This window comes from Mauremys mutica, chromosome 11 (genome assembly GCF_020497125.1).
Source record: "Mauremys mutica isolate MM-2020 ecotype Southern chromosome 11, ASM2049712v1, whole genome shotgun sequence".
Classification (NCBI taxonomy): domain Eukaryota; kingdom Metazoa; phylum Chordata; order Testudines; family Geoemydidae; genus Mauremys; species Mauremys mutica.
The window spans coordinates 48042788-48067523 of NC_059082.1; the positions used below are offsets into that span (position 1 = coordinate 48042788).

The 24736-nt window shown below is 45.1% G+C and overlaps 1 protein-coding gene across 5 annotated transcripts in view; it reads left to right on the forward strand.

The window, feature by feature from the left end:
* Positions 1-21129, forward strand: part of LOC123344352 (major facilitator superfamily domain-containing protein 1-like) — a 38219-nt gene extending 17090 nt beyond the window's left edge. For 4 of the 5 annotated variants that reach the window (XM_044980469.1, XM_044980472.1, XM_044980470.1 and 1 more), the window contains 9 exons: positions 648-791; positions 1295-1453; positions 6944-7059; positions 8198-8298; positions 17461-17572; positions 18275-18412; positions 19037-19176; positions 19400-19511; positions 19970-21129. In XM_044980469.1, coding sequence (XP_044836404.1) covers positions 648-791; positions 1295-1453; positions 6944-7059; positions 8198-8298; positions 17461-17572; positions 18275-18412; positions 19037-19176; positions 19400-19511; positions 19970-20080 — 1133 coding nt within the window. In that variant the 3' untranslated portion in view covers positions 20081-21129. The remainder of the gene's footprint in view (positions 1-647; positions 792-1294; positions 1454-6943; positions 7060-8197; positions 8299-17460; positions 17573-18274; positions 18413-19036; positions 19177-19399; positions 19512-19969) is intronic. The other variant, XM_044980473.1, reaches the window with a different exon arrangement.
* Positions 21130-24736: the final 3607 nt, after the last annotated feature.

The following is a 24736-nucleotide window of genomic DNA, read 5'->3' on the forward strand; positions in this document are numbered from 1 at the left end:
TAGAATTTAGTATGACACACAACAGTTGAGTAAACATTGTTTTAATCTCCTGACACGCAATAAAAGGAAGACAGATAAGTTCAGAGCTGGCAGTGGATGTGACTGTCTGATAGTCCTGTATTCTTCTCTTCTACATGGCCTTCGATTTGGTATCTGTCATCATGGTATCTAAGCTCCACAACACAGTAAAGAATGCAGTCCTGGCCATTCCCTGTAGGGCTGGTCAGCATTCTTGTCTCTGTTTTTGCAGATGAGGACACTGACACAGAGGTGAAGTTACTTGGCCAACATCAAAGAGTCAATGGCAGAGCTAGGAGTAAGACTCAGGAGCATGAAGCCTATAGGCTTGTGGTTGAGCCACTTAACGTTCCTCTGCCTCAGTTTTCCCATGTATAAGGCACACAATAATATTTTTCTCCTCTGCAAAGTGACCTAAAATCCTTCAATGAAAGGGGCTATATAGTAGTAAAATAATATGTCATAGAGTCAATTTGATGGGAGACCCAGGGATTTACCTGTCCTGGGATAAAAATTCAGAGCTCCTTTCCTATTGCACAGTAATTTTCTCTTTATTTATTTTATTTTATTTTATTTATCCATTGCCTTTATTTCAATGTGTCCCTGTGTTTTTCTGTCTCCCTCCCTAGTTGGTGTCTTTCTTTTCTCTTTCCTGATTGTCTTGGGATCGTCCATCTTCGCTCTGGGCTCTCACTTCAAGGGAACTCAGTACCTTCTGCCGCTGATGCTGATGGGACGGTTGCTGTTTGGATCTGGGAATGGGTCACTTACCAGTAAGGAATCTGAGAACTCCTGTCCTGGTTAGACCCCAAATGGGATTTTTGTCCCTGGGCCTTTGTTCCTGCAGTCAGACCTTCACCTGCTCTGTGCACCAGGAACCAGGCCTGAGTGGTGATGGATGAGGACAGAATATTTGGTCTGCCTGCTGGGAGTGTAGAACTTTCATCTGCCCTTCTAATATTAAGATCCACAATTTTAACCAGCCTTTGCCCCCTCCTGGGAGCAGCAGCTGCAATACTCACACTACAGCTTGGCTTTTCAGAAGCCACTTGACCTCCCCCCTGTTGCGGCAGTGGTAAGGGCTATCCCAAAGGGGTGCTAATCTGACACACTGTATCTCTACCTCAGATATCCAAGAGTCTTTGACTCTGATCCCATCTGGCCCACCGAGCATGAATTGGGAAATTGCCCCAGGTATGTGTGTTTAATGCACTAGGCTCGGTTTCTGTGCATCTGTTGACATAGCCCTTTCTCCTCTGTTCCCACCCCCTCCAAGTTGTGCAGAATCGCATCACTGCCTTCTGGTTCAAGGGGAAGGAACTGGCCTTGGCATTTGGACTGACCCTCTCCTTCTCCCGGCTTGGGAGTGTCCTCAACTTCTTCTTCACCCAGCAGTTTGAGACCCACTTTGGTATCCAGTGGACACTCTGGGGAGGTGAGCTTTTCCTTCTGGCTTCTGCTTCACTTGCCTCTAGGCCCAAGACGAAGCAGCCAAGCGATACTGTCTAACTCTGGTAAAGAATATGCATAGGAAAGAGAGTGAACCTGGTGTGTGGCAGGTGGGCTGTGTGTCTTCCAGACAGCATTCCCTTGCTCTCCTTCCTGGCTTGAGGACACAATAGAAGATGCTTCATTGCTGGCTGAAGCTTCCTTCTAAAACTGTTGCATTTGCCTCTAGCTTTGTTTGCAGCCTTTCTGTGACTTTACAACACTTGCAGGAACGTGTGAACAGTATTGTGTGTGAATGTATACTCTCATTGAATCAATGGAGTAAAACTGATTTACTTGTGTGTGTACACACACACTGCCATATTCTGGGTTGGCAATGCACTCTGACCATAGAATCATAGAATCTCAGGGTTGGAAGGGACCTCAGGAGGTCATCTAGTCCAACCCCCTGCTCAAAGCAGGACCAAACCCAACTAAATCATCCCAGCCAGGGCTTTGTCAAGCCTGACCTTAAAAACCTCTAAGGAAGGAGATTCCACTACCTCCCTAGGTAACCCATTCCAGTTCTTCACCACCCTACTAGTGAAAAAGATTTTCCTAATATCCAACCTAAACCTCCCCCTCTGCAACTTGAGACCATTACTCCTTGTTCTGTCATCTTCTACCACTGAGAACAGTCTAGATCCATCCTCTTTGGAACCCCCTTTCAGGTAGTTGAAAGCAGCTATCAAATCCCCCCTCATTCTTCTCTTCTGCAGACTAAACAATCCCAGTTCCCTCAGCCTCTCCTCATAAGTCATGTGCTCCAGCCCCCTAATCATTTTTGTTGCCCTCCGCTGGACTCTCTCCAATTTATCCACATCCTTCTTGTAGTGTGGGGCCCAAAACTGGACACAGTACTCCAAATGAGGCCTCACCAGTGCTGAGTAGAGGGGGATGATCACATCCCTTGATCTGCTGGAAATGCCCCTACTTATACAACCCAAAATGCCATTAGCCTTCTTGGCAACAAGGGCACACTGTTGACTCATATTCAGCTTTTCGTCCACCGTAACCCCTAGGTCCTTTTCTGCAGAACTGCTACCCAGCCATTCGGTCCCTAGTCTGTAGCAGTGCATGGGATTCTTCCGTCCTAAGTGCAGGACTCTGCACTTGTCCTTGTTGAACCTCATCATATTTCTTTTGGCCCAATCCTCTAATTTGTCTAGGTCCCTCTGTATCCTATCCCTACCCTCCAGCGTATCAACCACTCCTCCCAGTTTAGTGTCATCTGCAAACTTGCTAAGGGTGCAGTCCACACCATCCTCCAGATCGTTAATGAAGATATTGAACAAAACCGGCCCCAGCACCGACCCTTGGGGCACTCCACTTGATACCGGCTGCCATCTAGACATGGAACCATTGATCACTACCCGTTGAGCCCGACCATCTAGCCAGTTTTCTATCCACCTTACCGTCCATTCATCCAGCCCAGACTTCTTTAACTTGCTGGCAAGAATACTGTGGGAGACTGTATCAAAAGCTTTGCTAAAATCCAGAAATAGTACATCCACTGCTTTCCCCTCATCCACAGAGCCGGTTATCTCGTCATAGAAGGCAATTAGGTTAGTCAGGCATGACTTGCCCTTGGTGAATCCATGCTGACTGTTCCTGATCACTTTCCCCTCCTTTAAGTGGTTCAGGATTGATTCCTTGAGGACCTGTTCCATGATTTTTCCAGGGACTGAGGTGAGACTGACTGGCCTGTAGTTCCCTGGATCTTCCTTCTTCCCTTTTTTAAAGATGGGCACTACATTAGCTTTTTTCCAGTCATCCGGGACCTCCCCCGATCGCCATGATTTTTCAAAGATAATGGCCAATGGCTCTGCAATCTCATCGGCCAACTCCTTTAGCACCCTCGGATGCAGCGCATCCGGCCCCATGGACTTGTGCTCGTCTAGCTTTCCTAAATAGCCCCGAACTACTTCTTTCTCCACAGAGAGCTGGTCACCTCCTCCCCATACCGTGCTGCAGAGTGCAGCTGTCTGGGAGCTGACCTTGTCTGTGAAGACAGAGGCAAAAAAAGCATTGAGTACACTAGCTTTCTCCACATCCTCTGTCACTAGGTTCCCTCCCTCATTCAGCAAGGGGCCCACACTTTCCTTGACTTTCTTCCTGTTGCTAACATACCTAAAGAAACCCTTCTTGTTACTCCTAACATCTCCGGCTAGCTGCAACTCCAAGTGTGATTTGGCCTTCCTGATTTCACACCTGCATGCCTGAACAATACTTTTATACTCCTCCCTGGTTATTTGTCCAATCTTCCACTTCTTGTAAGCGGTTCTTTTGTGTTTAAGACGAGCAAGGATTTCACTGTTAAGCCAAGCTGGTCGCCTGCCATATTTACTTCTCTTCCTACACATCGGGATGGTTTGTTCCTGCAACCTCAGTAAGGTTTCTTTGAAATACAGCCAGCTTCCCTCGACTCCTTTCCCCGTCATGTTATTCTCCCAAGGGACCAATTCCCACTGAGTCGATGATAGTTTTGTGCCTGTAGACATATTTTAACATGGGTCGAATTCTGAATATTTATAGATTTAAGACCTCACCTCAAGAAAGCATGTGTCTGTGCGTGCATGCGCGCGTATGTACAGGGGGTGCGGAATTTTCACTTCCCTCTTTTTGGTGTAGTCCTGCTCTGGCCTCCATGTTGCTTGACGGTTTTTTCCTTTTCACATTGACAAATGGAATCCCTGTGTAGCAGACACTATGATGTAGGGTCATAATATTGCCTAGATGATGATGGTGCCTGGGTATTATGGTGATGGGTGTGTTAAAAATGCCTTTGAGGAGATGGTAAAGGGAATCACTGTGTTTGTACTTTGTGTGGGGTCTCTTGGAGATGGGGAGTGTAGGATAAATATACTTACCAAGTAACAAATCAGTGAATGTTGTACCAGTCTTATTCAAGGATGTGATTCCAGCCGAGAGGCAACTATGAGAAAAATCCTGCCCCTCTGCTCTACTAAGATGTTCTCTCAACCGGCTCTGCTTTAACAGATTCCCCTCCAGATCTTTGCTGTGTACTTGGGTGATCATTTTCCAATTGCAGCAGCATCAGAACAACTTGAGTATCCTACATGTGGAGGGTTAAATACACCAATGCTAAGCAAATGCACATCTGAACAGGCTTTTCAAGTGAACTTTGCTCGATTTTTCCAAAGGATTCAGATAAAAAACTAGTCTGATTTGCAGCAGTCACTTGGGGGCAAATTCACTGCTGGTATAACCCAGCATAACTCCGTTGACTTATTTCTGAGTTGTACCTGTTTACACCAAGGCTCAATTGGACCTTCCTTATCTGCAGTTACTCTACAAATGTGAAGCAGACCATCAAGTATGGGAGTTGTTTTTCTCCCATCTGTTTTCTGAAGACAGGCCGGGTGATCTCCTGGTCCCATGGTCTCCTGGTCTCTTTAGCCGTTTTCAATAACCAGGACTATTTTAATCCTCAGCTGGGGGAGGAAGGTGTCAATAAGCAGAAATATTAATACTAAAGTATAGAATCATAGAAGATTAAGGTTGGAAGAGACCTCAGGAGGTCATCTAGTCCAACCCCCTGCTCAAAGCAGGACCAACCCCAACTAAATCATCCCAGCCAGGGCTTTGTCAAACCGGGCCTTAAAAACCTCTAAGAATGGAGATTCTACCACCTCCCTAGGTAACCCATTCCAGTGCTTCACCATCCTCCTAGTGAAATAGTGTTTCCTAATATCCAACCTAAACCTCCCCCACTGCAACTTGAGAAGATTGCTCCTTGTTCTGTCATCTGCCACCACTGAGAATAGCCAAGCTCCATCCTCTTTGGAACCCCACTTCAGGTAGTGGAAGGCTGCTATCAGATCCCCCCTCACTCTTCTGTTCTGCAGACTAAACAAGCCCAGTTGCCTCAGCCTCTCCTCATAAGTCATGTGCCACAGCCCCCTGATCATTTTTGTTGCCCTCCGCTGGACCCTTTCCACTTTGTCTACATCCTTTCTGTAGTGGGAGGCCCAAAACTGGACGCAGTACTCCACATGTGCTGAATAGAGGGGAATAATCACTTCTCTCAATCTGCTGGCAGTGTTCCTACTAATGCAGCCCAATATGCCGTTAGCCTTCTTGGCAACGAGGGCACACTGCTGACTCATATCCAGCTTCTCATCCACTGTAATCCCCAGGTCCTTTTCTGCAGAACTGCTGCTTAGCCAGTCGGTCCCCAGCCTGTAGCAGTGCATGGGGTCCTTGTTGAACCTCATCAAATTTCTTTTGGCCCAATCCCTCAATTTGTCTAGGTCAGTCTGAACCCTATGCCTACCTTCCAGCATATCTACCTCTCCCCTCACCTTAGTGTCATCTGCAAACTTGCTCAGGGTGCAATTCATCCCATCATCCAGATTATTAATAAAGATGTTGAACAAAACCGGCCCCAGGACTGACCCCTGGGGATCACTCCGCTTGATAGCTGCCAGCTAGACATTGAGCCGTTGATCACTACCCGTTGAGTCCGACAGTCTAGCCAACTTTCTATCCACCTTATAGTCCATTCATCCAGTCCATACTACTTAAACTTGCTGGCAAGAATATTGTGGGAGACCGTATCAAAAGCTTTGCTAAAGTCAAGATATATCATGTCCCCCGCTTTCCCCATATCCACAGAGCCAGTTATCTCATCATAGAAGGCAATCAGATCTTATTATATATCAGATCTTATTATAAAATAAGTGAAAACTTGGCCTTACAATCATAGAATCATAGAATCTCTCGGTTGGAAGGGACCTCAGGAGGTCATCTAGTCCAACCCCCTGCTCAAAGCAGGACCAAACCCAACTAAATACCCATCTTAGAATCAGAATGTTTGCAACCCAAATTTTTCAGCCTTGTGCTGATCCATACCAGGGGCGGCTCTAGGCACCAGCAAAACAAGCTGGTGCCTAGGGCGGCAAAATGTAGGGGGCGTTCCCTGCCGCCGGGGGGGGCGCGGCAGGCTGGGCCGGCGGACCTGCCGCAGTCATGCCTGCGGGAGGTCCACCGGATCCCCGGGAGGACCGGACCTGCCGCAGGCATGACTGCGGAGGGGGCGCTCGTCCCGCGGCTCGGCTGGACCTCCCGCAGGCATGCCTGCGGCAGCTCAAGCGGAACCGCCGGACCCGCGAACCGTCCGCAGCCGCGGGAGGTCCAGCCGAGCCACGCGGGACCAGCGGTCCCTCTGCAGTCATGCCCGCGGGAGGTCTGCTGCTCCCGCGGCTCCGGGGCGCCTCCCGCGCATGACTGCTTGGGGCGGCCAAAAACGTAGAGCCGCCCCTGATCCATACATTGTAAAGGATCCAACTTGTGGCTCAATGGAGAAGTGCTAGTCATGTTGTAAGAGAGAAGCCAGGAAGATGAATCCTGCAGAGGGCTCTGTCATTCAGCTCTTTGCTCCAGGGAAGTCCTAAAATCTCTTCTGTGTTTGCAGGTACCCTGCTCTGTACGTTGGGTTTTATTTCAGCCATCACAGTCAGCATGTTGGACAAAGTGGGCATGAAGCAGCTTGGCTTGGATGGGGTTATCCAGCAAGAGTCCAAGAAAGTGGTATGTGGAATACAGACTGCCTTTTCCTCCAGAGCCTTGAGGTTCTGGCATGGGCTAAACTGAATTTTGTTGTCTCTGCTGAGTTTATTTTGTGACTAAAGCTTTCAATAGCAGTAGCTGATCTTGGCCAGAAGAGGGAGCCAATGCCACTTATCCAAGTTTTATATGGTAGTTCTTCATATAAGTCTCTTAGGCTTCTGCAGCTGCAAACAACAAGGGATCATGAAAATTAAACTAAACAAAGAAAATAAATGTTGCCAGCCTATCAGAGACCAGAGCCAGCACTCTGAGCATGAGGAGTCAGCAAACATTCACCTGAGTTCATTGTGCAAGTTGCTTGTGAATACAGATGAGATTCTAGCCTCCTCTTGTGTGATTTACAGAGTAATCTGGTCAGAACTAGCCCATCTTCCTGCCAAGGCAGAACCAGTCTTTGTGCTACACTCTCCAAGAGTATGTCTATACTGCAATTAGATACCTGTGACTGGCCCATGCCAGCTGACTAGCCCAGCTGGGCTAAGGGCCTGTTTAATTGTGGTGTAGACGTTCAGGGCTCAGGCTGCAGCCTGAGCTCTGGGACCCTCCCAAATCTCAACACTGCAATTAAACATCCTGGTGAGCCCGAGTCAGCTGGCATGGGCCAGTCATGAGGGTCTAATTGCAGTGTAGACATACCCTTAGTGTCCCAAGTAACAGGGCTGCCATTGGTTCAGGTCATCAGATCCATTAAACTTCAGAAGAGTATACCCTGACTTAATGATAGTTTTCCATTCTTAATGTACTGGTTATATTCTGATATTTCCCTTCATTAATAACTCCTAGTTGTACCTACATCCCTGCTGTGTTTCATCCCATGGTTTGCCTCTGGCAGCTGCTAGTTCTGCTCAGAAAAGTCTTCTGCTGCTACAGACTTTTATGAAGGGAAGAAAAAGCACTTGACCATACGGCCAGAGAAGGGTGGTGTGTGGGTATGGAGGGGCACAGCAAATGCTGGAACTCCCAGAGGCGAATGAGTGACCTTTCAGACTCCAGTCACCAGCTGGCCTTTCTCATGGAATAGTAGAGGAAGAAGGTAACATCATTATGAAGTTGGAAGTAGTCTGTATCCTATTAATCTAGGGGGCTTTTCTCTTTACAGCGAGTTCAGGATGTCCGGCGACTGCCACTTCGCTACTGGCTCCTAGTCCTAACCATCATGTTCTTCTACAACGGGGTCTTCCCTTTTGTGGCAGATGCCAGGTACTGACCAGAAAGGTAGCATTGGTGCTGGTAACTGTTCCCAGCACTGGAGCTTCGGTACAGAGCTAACAGTGTCCATCTTCCTCTCCATTCAGCTAGCCTGGGAATCTCAGAGGAATGGGGAGCTTTCCAAACAGCTTGTTTACTGCTGCCTTTGTGAGCACAAAGCCAGAAAGGAAGCAATGTCCCTCTCAAGCAAGGTGCTTAACATTTAGCTATAGAACATCAGGGTCCTTGATTCTTATCTCCCTTGTACTGTGTTATGCAGCCATCTCTGAAGATGATGCGAGACATGGGGATTTCCAGTCCAAAGCAACCTTAAAGGAACTTGGATTCTTCCAGAACTCCAAAGATTGGAGACATTCCAAATTTGCTTTCCTGCAAATTAATACTTCTCCCCTGACCTAGGTGGGACAATGGCAAAGAGGAAACCCATCTGACCGGCACCTGAAAGGCTCATGAAGTGCATCTAGATGTAACTGCCCAGCTTCTGGAGTCAGGGGGTTTGTGCTGCATAAATCCATTCAAGTAAAACACTTACTGGAGTGGCAATGTCAACAGGAGGAAGGTGCTGAGGGCTCCAGTGGGATCAGATTCATGGCCACTGATGCTGTAAAGTGTTTCCTGGCTAAACAACTCAGAACCATTGCAGCCTTCCCAAGGTGCCTCCCAGGACTGCCACACATGTGAGCAGCTGCCTGGAAGGTGTCCAGCAGTCAGCATCTTAAGATAAGGCATAGATTAAAACTGCTGTGCATGGCAGTTCCTACAGCACACTGCCATTTCCAAAATGTTAGAACCTCAGTGGGAGGGAATGCAGTTAGAGTAGCAGACTAGGGGTTGAGAGACCTGGGTTGTTCCCACCGTGGCTCTGACACAGACTCTATATAACCTTGGGGAAAGTGCTTCTCCTCTGTCTGGTTTCCTCATTTTGCAAATGGCTACACTTCTACTTTTCTAAGAGGCGGCTTGCAAAACTTAACATTAGCAAAGTGCTTTGAGATCTTGGGAGAAAAATGAAAAGGAGGGCTCTATATTTATAAATATAAACAAACAGCTCAGCAGTTTGGGGTGGGGAGGGGTCCTTGCAGGCTTCATAGGTTCATAGACTTAAGGAAAGAAGGGACCATTATGGTCATCTAGTCTGACCTCCTTCACGATGCAGGCCACAGAATCTCACCCACCCACTCCTGGAACAAACCCCTAACCCAGGGGTAGGCAACCTATGGCACAGATGCCGAAGGCGGAACGCGAGCTGGTTTTCAGTGGCACTTGCATTGCCCAGGTCCTGGCCACCGGTTCGGGGGGCTCTGCATTTTAATTTAATTTTAAATGAAGCTTCTTAAACATTTAAAAAACTTTATTTACTTTACATACAACAATTGTTTAGTTATATATTATAGACTTATAGAAAGAGACCTTCCAAAAACGTTAAAATGTATTACTGGCACATGAAACCTTAAATCAGAGTGAATAAATGAAGACTCGGCACACCACTTCTGAAAGATTGCCGACCCCTGCCCTAACCTATGTCTGAGTTATTGAAGTCCTCAAATCGTGGCTTAAAGACCTCAGGGTGCAGAGAATCCCCCAGCAAGTGACCCCGTGCCCCATGCTGCAGAGGAAGGCTAAAAACCTCCAGGGCCTCTGCCAATCTTCCCTGGAGGAAAATTCCTTCCCAACCTCAAATATGGCGATCAGTTAAACCCTGAGCATGTGGACAAGACTCACCAGCCAGCACCCAGGAAAGAATTCTTTGTAGTAACTCAGATCCCACTCCATCTAACATCCCATCACAGACCATGGGGCATATTTACCTGCTAATAATCAAAGATGAATTAATTGCCAAAATGAAGCTATCCCATCATACCATCCCCTCCATAAACTTATCAAGCTTAGTCTTGAAGCCAGATATGTCTTTTGCCCCCACTACTCCCCTTGGAAGGCTGTTCCAGAACTTCACTCCTCTAATGGTTAGAAACCTTCATCTAATTTCAAGTCTAAACTTCCTAGTGTCCAGTTTATATCCATTTGTTCTTGTGTCCACATTGGTACTAAGCTTAAATAATTCCTCTCCCTCCCTGATATTTATCCCTCTGATATATTTATAAAGAGCAATCATATCTCCCCTCAGCCTTCGTTTGGTTAGGCTAAACAAGCCAAACTCTTTCAGTCTCCTTTCATAAGACAGGTTTTCCATTCCTCGGATCATCCTAGTAGCCCTTCTCTGTACCTGTTCCAGTTTGAATTCATCCTTCTTAAACATGGGAGACCACAACTGCACACAGTATTCCAGATGAGGTCTCACCAGTGCCTTGTATAACGGTACCAACACCTCCTTATCGCTACTGGAAATACTTCACCTGATGCATCCCAAGACTGCATTAGCTTTTTTCACAGCCATATCACATTGGTGGCTCATAGTCATCCTGTGATCAACCAATACTCCAAGGTCCTTCTCCTCCTCTGTTACTTCCAACTGATGTGTCCCCAATTTATAACCAAAATTCTTGTTATTAATCCCTAAATGCATGACCTTGCACTTTTCACTATTAAATTTCATCCTATTACTATTACTCCAGTTTACAAGGTCATCCAGATCTTCCTGTATGATATCCCGGTCCTTCTCTGTGTTAGCAATACCTCCCAGCTTTGTGTCATCCGCAAACTTTATTAGCACATTCCCACTTTTTGTGCCAAGGTCAGTAATAAAAAGATTAAATAAGATTGGTCCCAAAACCGATCCCTAAGGAACTCCACTTGTAACCTCCTTCCAGCCTGACAGTTCACCTTTCAGTATGACCCGTTGTAGTCTCCCCTTTAACCAGTTCCTTATCCACCTTTCAATTTTCATATTGATCCCCATCTTTTCCAATTTAACTAATAATTCCCCATGTGGAACCGTATCAAATGCCTTACTGAAATCGAGGTAAATTAGATCCACTGCGTTTCCTTTGTCTAAAAAAATCTGTTACTTTCTCAAAGAAGGAGATCAGGTTGGTTTGGCATAATCTACCTTTTGTAAAACCATGTTGTATTTTGTCCCAATTACCATTGACCTCAATGTCCTTAACTACTTTCTCCTTCAAAAATTTTTCCAAGACCTTACATACTACAGATGTCAAACTAACAGGCCTATAGTTACTCGGATCACTTTTTTTCCCTTTCTTAAAAATAGGAACTGTCTTAGCAATTCTCCAGTCATACGGTACAACCCCTGAGTTTACTGATTCGTTAACAATTCTTGCTAATGGGCTTGCAATTTCATGTGCCAGTTCCTATAATATTCTTGGATGAAGATTATCTGGGCCCTCCAATTTCATCCCATTAAGATGTTTGAGTTTGGCTTCTACCTCGGATGTGGTGATATCTACCTCCATATCCTCATTCCCATTTGTCATCCTACCATTATCCCTAAGCTCCTCATTAGCCTCATTAAAGATTGAGGCAAAGTGTTTGTTTAGCTATTGGGCAATGCCTAGATTATCCTTAACCTCCACTCCATCTTCAGTGTTTAACGGTCCCACTTCTTCTTTCTTTGTTTTCTTCTTATTTATATGGCTATAGAACCTTTTACTGTTGGTTTTAATACTCTTTGCAAGGTCCAACTCTACATGGCTTTTGGCCTTTCTCACTTTATCCCTACATGTTCTGACCTTAATAAGGTAGCTTTCCTTGCTAATCCCTCCCATCTTCCACTCCTTGTAGGCTTTCTTCTTTTTCTTAATCACCTCTCTAAGATGCTTGCTCATACAGCTTGGTCTACAACATCTGCCTATGAATTTTTTCCCCTTTCTTGGGATGCAGGCTTTTGATAGTTTCTACAACTTTGACTTGAAGTAATTCCCGGCCTCCTCCACCTTTAGATCCACAAGTTGTTCAGTCCAATCCACTTCCCTAACTAATTTCCTTAATTCTTTAAAGTTCGGTTTTTTATTTCAAAAGGGCTTAGTCCCAGATCTATTTTTGTTTATCCTTCCATCTAGTTTGAATTGAATTAGCTCATGATCACTCGAACCAAGGTTATCCCCTACCACCATTTCTTCTATGAGGTCCTCACTACTCACCAAAACCAAATCTAAAATGGCATCCCCTCTTGTTGGTTCTTCAACTACTTGGTGAAGGAATCCATCATCTATTGCATCCAGAAAAATCTGAGCCCTATTATTATTACTAGCACTTGTCCTCCAGTCTATATCTGGGAAGTTAAAGTCTCCCATGATCACACAATTCCCATTAGAGTTTACTTCATTAAAAACATTAAAGAGGTCTCTATCCATATCCAAATCGGATCCCGGCAGTCTGTAGCACACCCCAAGCACTATCTATGGGGAGGCTCTAGTAGCTTTCTTTCCCAATATGCCCAGACAGACTCTGGCGTATCCATTCCATCACTTCTTATTTCTTTACAGTTTACCTCATCATTGATATACAATGCTACCCTACCACCTTTGCCTTTATTTCTGTCTTTCCTAAACAGCACATAGCCTTCAATACCTGTACTCCAGTCGTGACTACTATTCTACCATGTTTCTGTTATCCCTATAATATCCAGTTTCACTTCCTGCACCAGTAGCTCTAGTTCCTCCTTTTTGTTACCTAGGCTCCTCGCATTGGTGTACAAACATCTTAATTCTTGCTGTTTGGCTTCACTCACATTCTTTACCCGATTAGGCACAGACATTCTATCATCAGTATCACCTATTAGACTGGTATCTACACTACCCTTCCTCCTTATGTCCATTCTCCTACCCACGGCTGTATCCTTTCTTACTTTGTTTTCTTCCCTCTCAATGTTAAATACCAGTGTGGAGATTACCTGGACATCTCCCAACCATGTCCCCCAGATTCCTAGTTTAAAACTCTCTTAATCAGTTGTGCCAGCCTCCATCCTAGAAGTCTATTTCCCTCCTTACTCAGGTGAAGTCCATCCCGAGAGAACAGTCCTCTGTCCATGAATGCTTCCCAGTGGCCGTACATCGCAAAGCCCTCCTTATAGCACCACTGTCTGAGCCATCTGTTGATCGCCATAATTTTATCACACCTTTGTTGCCCTTCTCTAGGAACAGGCAGAATCCCACTGAAGATCACCTGAGCCTCGATTTCCTTAAGCGTCTTCCCCAGTCTGGCATAGTCTCCCTTGATACGTTCCAGCGAGAATCTAGCTGTATCATTCGTTCCCACATGAAGGACAATCAGCGGATTCTTTCCCGCTCCCGTTAGGATCCTTTTCAGCCTCAGGTCCACATCCTGTATCTTAGCACCCGGCAGACAGCACACCCTTCTGTTCTCTGGATCAGCTCTGGTTACAGGCTTGTCTGTTCTTCTCAGTAAGGAGTCCCCAATCACCTGCCTTTTCCTGGTGACAGTGCGATTCTCCGGTCTATCCGGTTCCCTCTGGCTGCAAGTCCTCTCGATTTCTATTGTCCCTTGCAATCCTCTGCAACCCATCCGGTATCCTCCAGGGGCTCTCATTTGGTGTTGTCTCTATTGACTCTTCACCTCTTCCTATAGGGCTAGCTGTTCTTCTCTTCTTCCTTGCCCCCTCAACTTCAGCGACCACCTGCTGTGCCCCTTCTTCATTTTCCAACTCTGCAAACCTGTTCCTTCACTGGCCCGTCTTTTCCTCTGCCTGGTTCTCTTAGTCACATGCTTCCACTGTCCACTTTCCTCACCCAGCAGTCTCTCCTCAGTCTTTGGTGCTGCTTCCATCTGCAAGTCTGAGCTTTTCCCTTCAGCCTCCTCATGTCCATGCTCCATCATCCACTCGAACCCCCTTCTAAACTCGACCAGAGTTTCCACCTGCATCTCTGGTCCTCGGATCTTTTCTTCCATCAGCTCTATCTGGCGGCACTTCATGCAGACGAAACTCTTTTCAGGTACCCCCTCCAGGATCATGTACATGCCACAGCTTCCACATCCAGTCATCCTCATTGTGTCTTTCACTGCTGCCTCTGTATCGGTCATAGCCTTCCCACCTAAAACCTGTTAGTCCAGGAAACACAAACCAAAGCAAACCACCACCACCTACAGCAAAACAAACCCCCAACAGGCACCAGGCAGAACACCACCCCCTCCCTTCACTAGCCTGTCAATTCCTCTGCCTAGGTCTTTTAGTCTCCCCCGCAAACTCCCACAGAAACTCCCCTGTTTACAGCTCTGTTTGCTGGCTCCTGTGCCGCTGCAGCAATTAACAAAAAAGGTCCTAATATTAGAACCTAGTGAAAGCAAAACGCACAGTACTTGGCCTGATACCTGCACTGCTGTATCCCCACGTTCTGTCATGGAGCAATACTCCACACTGCCTCCGGAACAAAGAGTCATGTTTCAAATATCTCTTTTGGCAGATTAATTCCAGGCTTGTTTCCAAAACAAGAATCATGGCTCAGTGCCTTCCGTGTCATTGATTACTTGGATCTATGGCAGTAAATCTGCAGGGACAGCATTTTTAATTACTTAATAATTCTAGTCACTTAAAAGCAACCAGTCAAAATCTAGGTGAGCAGAGGGTTTCCAGATAAATTAGTTTCTCAAAGCTGCTAAGCAGAGGCTGGCCACTAGAAATCTAGGGGCACGACAAAGGATTTTAAAAACACTAGGTTTATGCCAGGTTTGTCCTCCATAATGTACAAAGGAGCTTGTTTTCCGCTGTAGCAATATTTGGGCCTGTCTTCTCTGCTTTTATTGGATATCTTCTTGGAGCAGTAGAGAACTGGAATGGGAAATTTCTGGGCCCTTAATCAAAGGGTTGAAGTTGCTAAATGCTGATCCTTCTTCCCTCCACTGTTTTGAGTTAATGTATCTAAAAATTTAACATCCCTCTCAGCCTTTCAGTTTCAGGGCTGAGAAATCTTCTACTCCCACAAGGAGAACACCAGGGAAAACAGGACTTGCTGTTCCTGGAATTTCCAAGATGCATGCCCCCCTCCCCATACCCCCAAACTTTCAGGCCTCCTTTATCCATTATAAAAGGGTATGTCTACACTATGGGATTATTCCGATTTTACAGAAACCGATTTTTGGAAACAGATTGTGTAAAGTCGAGTGCACGCGGCCACACTAAGCACATTAATTCAGCGGTGTGCATCCATGTACCGAGGCTAGCGTCGATTTCCGGAGCATTGCAATTGTGGGTAGCTATCCCATAGTTCCCGCAGTCTCCCCCACCCATTGGAATTCTGGGTTGAGATACCAATGCATGATGGGGCAAAAACAGTGTAGCGGGTGATTCTGGGTAAATGTCGTCAGTCAGTCCTCCCTCCGTGAAAGCAACGGCAGACAATCATTTCATGCCCTTTTCCCTGGCTTGCCTGGGCAGACGCCATAGCACAGCAACCATGGAGCCCGTTCAGCCTTTTTTCACTGTCACCGTATGTCTACTGGACATTGCTAACAGATGCGGTACTGCAGTGCTACACAGCAGCATCTCCTTGCCTTTTGCAAGTTGACAATGACAGTTACCAGTCATACTGTACCGTCTGCTGCTGTCATGGGTGCTCCTGGCCGGCCTCGGTGAGGTCGGCCGGGGGCACATGGACAAAAATGGGAATGACTCCCCAGGTCATTCTCTTCTTTAAGTTTTGGGAGAGTCAGTCCTGCCTAGAATATCAGGCAAGCCTACTAAAGAACCAGAGAGGCAAACGGCCGCTCCGGGTCAGAGCCTCAGACATCCCGCAGAAATGATGAGCTGCATGCCATTCTAGGGGGTGCCCCTGCAACAACCCCACCTGTTGCTTCCCTGCTCCCCCACCTCTCCTGGGCTACCATGGCAGTTATCCCCCCATTTGTGTGATGAAGTAATAAAGAATGCATGAATAAGAAACAACACTGACTTTATTGCCTCTGCAAGCAGAGATCAAAGGGGGGGAGGGGAGGGCAGCCTCCAGCTGCCATGATATTCCAGGCAGGAGTGAATCTCCAGGAGACAAAACTTAAAGAAGAGAATGACCTGGGGAGTCATTCCCAATTTTGCCCAGGCGCCCCCGGCCGACCTCACCGAGGCCAGCCAGGAGCACTCACGGGACGACGATGATGGCTATCAGTCCTACTGTGCCGTCGGGAAGAGAAGGGAAGGGGATGCTGCTGTGTAGCACTGCAGCACTGCGTCTGCCAGCAGCATCCAGTAGACATACGATGACATTGAAAAAAGGTGAGAAACTATTTTTTTCCCTTTGCTTTCACGGGGAGGGGGGCTGACAACATATACCCTGAACCACCTGCAACAATGTTTTTGATCCTTTAGGCTTTGGGAGCTCAGCCAAGAATTCAAATGGTTTTTCAGAGAGTGTGGGAACTGTGGGATAGCTACAGTTGTCAGTCACCCCTCCCTCTGTGAGCGTCCATTTCATTCTTTGGCTTTCTGGTACGCTTGTCTCAGCTCCTTAAGTTTCACGCAGCACTGTGTTGAGTCCCTGTTGTGGCCTCTGTTCATCATAGCCTTGGAGATTTTTTCAAATGTTTTGGCATTTCGTCTTTTGGACTGGAGTTCTGATAGAACAGATTCATCTCCCCATACAGAGATCAGATTCAGTGTCTCCCGTACGGTCCATGCTGGAGCTCTTTTTTGATTCTGGGACTGCATGGTCACCTGTGCTGATCAGTGCTCCATGCTGGACAAACAGGAAATGAAATTCAAAAGTTCGCGGGGCTTTTCCTGTCTACCTGGCCAGTGCATCCGAGTTCAGATTGCTGTCCAGAGCGGTCACAATGGTGCACTGTGGGATAGCTCCCCGAGGCCAATACTGTTGAATTGCGGCCACACTAACCCTAATCCGAAATGGCAATACCGATTTCAGCGCTACTCCCCTCGTCGGGGAGTACAGATATTAAGAGCCCTTTATATCAAAATAAAGGGCTTCGTTGTGTGGACGGGTGCAGCGTTAATTCGGTTTAACGCTGCTAAATTCGAAATAAACTCGTAGTGTAGACCAGGCCATAGCAAGGAAGGGCACAAACCTCCCTTCTCCCTCCAACCGACCTTTTTGTTCAGCACACCTTTTAAAAAAATGATGAGTATACAGATTGATTTGAGTTTTCGCTTTGACAAGTTCTCTAATTAAAAACTCCCTGGCCAGATGTGTGCTCAGACTTGCTTTGTGCCAAGATAACCAGACCAAGAATCCTAATGTAATTTTTTTTTGTCCCCCTCAATTTTATTTTTAGCAAGTTTATCCAGGATAAGTACTCTGGCTACAGTCAGCAGGCAGCCGCTTACATTGCTGGGGCGGTATATGACAGCTCTCTTGTTCTCTCTGCAGCAGTTGGCATATTAATCGTGAGTACCCAGTACTTAGCAGAACATCAGCTACATGGTGGATTGTCTGCTAATAGACCAAGGCTTAGTACAAATATTTTGCACATCTCTGACAGAGATTGAGTGTTTAGAGCTCTGGAGTTGGGTCATTAGTGATGCAGGGGATCAACAGACTAGTTTAGAAACCCTGAAGACCATTCTGCATTAGGTCAGAAGTGAAATGAGTTTGATCTCTGATCCCTTAGTTCCTGTTGTAGAAGTATGACACCAATAGCTGAATACTCATGAGAAGCCCAAGATAAAACAGTGAGGGAAGTGTTGCAGGTCAGGATTGAGGAGCACAGGCAGAGCTTTGTAAGGGATGAGGAGCAGTAGCTTGCACAGAATCAACTCATGCTTTGTCTAATGTATCAATCCCTCACTTCCGTAAGCACTAAAATGCAACATACCACCTTAAAACTAAAACCTTGGAGTTTCAAATTCAGGTGATTTGGAACACCCTTACTCTCTGATAGGCACACCAGTCTCTTCAGTCCCTCTCGGTACATATAAGGAACTGGGAATACTTTGTGAGGTGTTCTTTTCCATTAGCTGATACTCTTATAAGTTATCATTTACCAGCATGCATTGCTCAGCTGTGCTCATTGAGGAGGAGCACACTGGAACCCTGGTGGAAACAGTGGGGGACTCTTGGTAAATCACCTTCTGTTTGTCCTTCATCAGGACTATGTAGGACTGAGAGGTGTGTTTGCAGTTGGTTGTGCTGTGCTGACTCTGCCAGTCTTTGCTCTCCTGGCATTTACATTCGTTCCTCCGCTTGTGTCTACCATCTGGCTGGGGATCACTTACTCCTTTGCTGCTGTAAGTATGTAGAAGCCACAGCACTAGCTGGTCACTTTATAACTTTGGTTCCCTCCTCACTCCTTTCCAGACACTGGCATTTTACACTAGCCAAGGGCTAAACATTGGGCATGTGTGCATTCTGAGGTCTTTGGATTACAAAGCCCAAAGGATGTAGTCAGCAAACACCTCCGTATAACCCAAAACAGCTTAAGGAACCCATTGGCATGGTCTGTGGGAAACATTAGCTGTTAAGCAGTACTGTCCTTTCAGGACACCTTTTGAGCAGGATCCAGAGTGTCCACCTAAGGCAGTTATCCCAGCTCCTTATTGAGATGTTTGACTCTGAATTGTGTGTGCTTTAAGTTGACTGCAGTAACTGGAGAGGAAAGATGTAGGCACTCTCATCATCCATTTACTGTAATCGTCTGGTCTGATAGTGGTCATTGGTGGATGAGTCAGAGGAAGGTGTAAACCCCTCCATAAGGCATCCAAATGTGTAATGGGGACAACTTTCTTTCTCCCTCAGTCGATCAGCTAGTAGCCTGAAGCTGGGACTTGAATTGTTAGACTCTTCTAGAAAGTGTCTTGGCAGCAAACTTTTCCTACTTTAACATCAGTCCATTTCATTACTCCTTACAACAGGCGAGTCTGTGGCCATCCATACCCCTTGTGGTTCCCCAGGCAACATTAGGTACAGCTATGGGGCTTGCAACCTCTGTGCAGATGATTGGAAGTGGTCTCTCCAATCTGATCGTTGGACACATTCTGGGAACCAAGTCCAGGTGAGAACTAGTGCCTTTTGTCTCTTAAGCAAAAGCCCACAAGTTGTGCTGATGGGGACTAAACTGAGAGCATAAAACCAGTTTTGTTTGTGGTCTAAACCATGCCTGGTTTCAGGACACGAAAGCCAACACCATGTGCTGCTTCATTTTATTTGGATGTTATATAGCAAGAGGAAACACATTCTCACATGATCATTGTTTGTTCATCTTCTGGACCCAACAGTGAACTAAAGATCCCACTATGGCGCTGGCAACAGATGATGATCTTCATGCTGGCAAACACCATTGCATGCATTACTGCCTCTGTTAGCCTCAACGTGGTGGACAAGCAGCAGGTAGTAACATGCTTAAACTTTCATTACCCTCCTACATCCAGGGCAAGATGCCTTGGACACTAGGTATTTCCTACAAAAAGTGCATTGGGGCAGTTCTTAGGTGTAAACTTAGCTCCCAAAATGTTGGTTTGAAAGGGACCTTAGGTAGTGCAGAGTTTGTATAAGGAAGGTTTTCTCACTGACTCGGGATAGGTACTGCTGAGTTGGTCACTGCAGAATATCCTGCAGATACCTACTGCTTTCTGTGTTTTGTTACCATACTTTTAAAGATAGGAGTGGCAATGGTGGGAACCACCAGTATCACGTATGTTGGTGGCCTAATCACACATTCCTTCCCCAAGATGGGTTGCACAAAATATTGAAGACCTAAACATCTGCTGAAAGGTTGTCTGTAAGCTACAGACATTCTCTAGGAAAGCTACTTGTTTGTTTCACTATCTGCTTCTCTGAATTGCCAGGGTGGGACACTGAACAGAGCAACAAAGCGATCATCTGCAGAACAAGTCAGACAGCCTGTAGACACAGCACCGCTCTTGGATGAAGTGGGAGATGAAGGGTTAATCAACTAACAAGCATCAGGATGCCCTATTTTGGATCCTACAGTGACAGAGTACAACTACAACTGGTTGCTGGCACAGTATTGTCCCTCTGTATTTCCAATTGTATGCTTTTAAGGAATACATTGTAATATTTTTGGGTTTTTGTTTTTTTTTAACAAGGGTAACCTTATTCAGGCATCCATGAAAACAAGCTGGTATGAAGGGAATTATGCATATGAAGGGAAAGTTGTTTTGTTCCTTGTGTCAGGAACAAATCAGCCATATGGTACATTAAGCCAGTGATGAAGCTTATGTGGTGCACTTTTTGAAATGGACTACACTACAATGTTTAGAGTCTAAACTCAGTCCACCTGCAGTTTGTTCTAAGCAACTATATACCATCTTATAATTCACCTTAATTCATCATTATAAATGTATCAATGTAAGGTATTTCATTAAAATATCACTGCACCTTCACAGTGGCGTGAATGGGTTGAGTAGCCTTCCATTTCAATAATTGCGGTTGATTGACAATGTCCTTTCACAAATTCATTGTGTGTAAATAAGAATGCCACTTTGTCCTGGTAAAGGCTGTTGGAATTGTTTTACTTATTTTAAATTGGCAAGACCAATTATGTGAAAACTAGCCAAACTTTTTGCTTAACACTCCCACAAGCTGCATTATTCAGATACAGCAATGTTGCCTTCAAATTGTATAAAACTGTTGAACAAAAATAGTAAATAAACCCCCTTAAAACCTGATCTTATACTAGCGATTGTCAGTGCACATTGATCATTGACCTGTACAGATATGTAAAACAATCATCTTTACTATGCAACCTCTTGAATGGTGCTCTTGTAAGCACTGAGGATGATGCTTCAAGTGTGTGTTAATTTCATTGTTAAACAGAGGTGAGAGCAACCACTTGAAAGATGCTTTGCTAAAAAAGAAAAAAAGACAGGTTTGGAAGTTGCTGCTTGTACATGGTTAAACAATTGCAGAGTAAAACTACTAACTTCTGTATTAATGTGAGAACAAAAGGTGTACTGATGAGTCCAATAAAGTAACCTTTTCTAAAGTAATTGTTACAGAGGAGAAATCCTCTATTACAGCAAATTTTGTTCCTGTGACACAGCTGAGCTAGGATAAGTTTTTATGTAACAATTCCCTCTCTGCCTTCTGTTAGTATGTGTAAGTTCATCTAAAGCTACTCTGACTCACAGTACAACCTAATGCAAACAATGGAAGGACTGGACTTTAGGAACACCTATGACTAAGGCAACTGAAAGGCTGAGGGGAGAGGCTATAACCTGCTCCAGTTCCTGTGGCAGAAGATTTTGAAAGATATGGTGCCCGTTCCTGAAAACTTGATAGCTTATGCTCTCTTCTACTTCTACTATCATGAGGCAGTACAATGGAGATGCTTGTAATGTGCGTATGTATCCTATAGAGATGGTCATAATGGGACTTAGCTTGAAACTTCCTAGTGGCCACGTGTGAACCTGTATTATTTGTCCACAACAGCTTATTTAGTCTGCAGAAGAGAAGAGCGAGGTGGGATTTGATAACCTGCAGGGGGGTTCCAAAGAGGATGGAGCTCAGCTGTTCTCAGTGGTGGTAGATGACAGAACAAGGAGCAGTGGTCTCAAATTGCAGTGGGGGAAGTCTAGGTTGGATATTAGGAAAAACTATTTCACTAGGAGAGTGGTGAAGCACTGGAATGGGTTACCTAGGGAGGTGGTTGTATCTCCCTCCTTAGAAGTTTTTAAGGTCAGGCTTGACAAAGCCTTGGCTGGGATGATTGAGTTGGCAGTGGTCCTGCACTGAGCAGCGGGTTGGACTAGATGACCTCCTGAGGTCTCTTCCAACCCTAATCTTCTATGAGTCTAACAATAGTTTTAGCCACGAATTAGGTGAGGGGAGACTGATGGGTTAGTAAAGCAGACCTCAGCTATACTATCCCTTTAAATGCATCTTTTTACATGCAATCACTGCTATTCTGCATTGGCATCATATTACTAGACCTCCGTGCTGTAACATTCTGTAGTTGCATTTGGAAATGCATGCTGGGATTTCTATAGTCCAGTGTAGGACACAAATAGTAGGGCTCTGCCTCAGAAGAGTAACAGATGTTCTGTGCCTAGTTAACATCATCATAAGCAGCAGTCTAACACTTCACAAAAAACATAGCTGTCAGCACTAAGTTATCAAAGTTACTACTTAACATAATGGCCACACTGGGTCAGACAATAGATCTCCTGACAGTGGCCAATGTCAGATGCTGTAAAGGGAATGAATAGAATCAGGCAATTTTGATTGATCCATCCTATCACCCATTTCAATGAGTGACCCCTTGGTTCTCATGTAATTTTATAGGCCTCTGTCCCCCCCACCCTTAGTCATTTCTTTTTCCAAGCTGAATCATCCCAGTCTTTTTAATCTCTCCTCACATGGCAGCTGTGCCATACCTCTATTTGTTATCCTTCTCTGTTCCTTTTCCATTCATTATTTTTTGAGATGGGGTGACCAGAAATGCATGTAGTACTCAGGGGAAGCAAATACCATGGATTTATATAGTGGCATGCTTACTCTATTATCTATCCCTTTCCTATTGGTTCTTAACATTAGCAGCTTTTTTGACTACTGCTGCACATTGAGCAGATGTTTTCATAGAACTATCCACAATGCCTCTAATATGTCTTTCTTAAATTAGCTGTTACCACTCAGGCCCCATCATTCTGTATGTGTATTTGGGAGTGTTTTATAATATGCATTACTTTGAATTTAGCCAGACTGAATTTCATCTACCATTTTCTTGCCCAGTCATGCACTTTAGTGAGATTCTTTGCAGTCAGCTTTGGACTTAATACAAAAATTCCTTATCTGCAAATTTTGCCACTTCTCTATCCTACATCCCCTTTTCCAGAACAGCATAGATCCCACTACAGAACCTTAACCCCCACCATTTAATTCCTTCCATTGATAAAACTGATTGTTTATTCATAGCTGTTTTCTCCTATCTCTTAACCAGTTACTGATCTAGGAGAGACTCTTCCCATGACTGCTAACTTTGCTTAAGAGCTTTTAGTAAGGGACATCTTCCAAAGCTTTCTGGAAGTCCAAGTACACTCTATGGATGCTTGTTGACATCCTTAAAGAATTCTAATATGCCTGACCACTCTAACTTTCCTTTATTTCTTTCATTCAAAGGTAATGGGAAGGTTGGTAGCCTACTGCTCCTTCCTCTTCCCTCCCTCCTCAATATAAGAAGCCAAAAACTTACATGAGTTATGCATCATGAATTTTAAACTAGACTGTCAGATCATACCTGACTGATATTTAAGACATGGAAAAGCCTACAAGTGTTTTCTCTAGTGACATGCCAAAGCATGCAATTGATCAACACTTCTGCTACATCTTAAGCTAACTTTAGTATGTACACTAGGCACCTGCACTTTTCTGTTGCATTGTCTAGAGCATTAACCTGGATAATGTTTACCTTAAAAGTCAGGAAACAGTACAAAAGTCAGATTTGTTTCTTCTAGAAAAGAAATAAAGAACTCATTTGCAGATTCTGTAGTATGACTTCATCGTATAGTTCTGTAACTGTGGTCATGCACCAATAAGGTTGCTTAATCCTTTACAAACACTGGATGTAATCTATAGATTACCACACTCATTTATCTCCTGCCTATCACTGTATTAAGATTTAATTATCCTTGATACTAGTTCATAGGTGCACAAGCTCTTACCTAAACGATTGGCTTAAGAATGTGTTCCACCAAGAGATGAAATATGAAAGCTTAGTCTTACAAGCAGCACAGAGGTACAGTGAAGTTCAGTCTGCAGATGGAATATGAATCCCTGGTTGTTTATACCTTCCAGCTGTGACAAAACATCAACTTTGACAGAGTGCCTGCATAGTTCACCCTAAGTTAATATTTCTCTCTAACTTCCATGCTGTCTAATTTATCTGGAGTGGGATGTATAATAGTCTCAAAGTATCTAGTCTACAGAACAAAAGCAGCTAGATATATAAAGAGTTTTATGCACTTACATTTGTTTCACTAGGGAAAAGGCTTACAACTATGAATTTTCACAAATACGGATCCATTTCTAGGGACAAGTGTAGATGCTCAATAACATAGCAATTAAAGGCAAATTGAGACAATTTCAAGGTTTATGGAAAGGGGCTTAGACAGCAGAAAAATGCATCTAAACACAGCCTGTTGGAAGCTGCTACACTTCCATTCTTGTATCCATTACAGGGGAAGCTAGTGTAGATTGATTCCAGGCATGCTCTAGGCCAGTGGTCCCCAATGCGGTGCCTGTGGGCACCTATCTGTGCCCGCGTACTGGCCCACGGACAAACATCCGCCAAAAAGCAGCCATGTCAAGTGGCTCATCGTCCGGCGCCTGCCACATGAAAAAGGTTGGGGACCACTGCTCTAGGCTACACTGCTTCTGCAACAGAGAGGGAGGGAGGCAGGCTGGCTTGCCCGCCCCCAGTCAGAGGATGGAGCACCTTTAAAATTAACTGTGGCAGGAAGTAAGTAAGTAAGTGTTTGAGAAGGCTCATTGTATTACACAAGAAATGTTATATGGAATTTGATCACAGGCTAAAGTGTTTGCTATAGACTAGAACAGTGACTTATTTACAGAAGTACCCAGCTACACACAGTGAA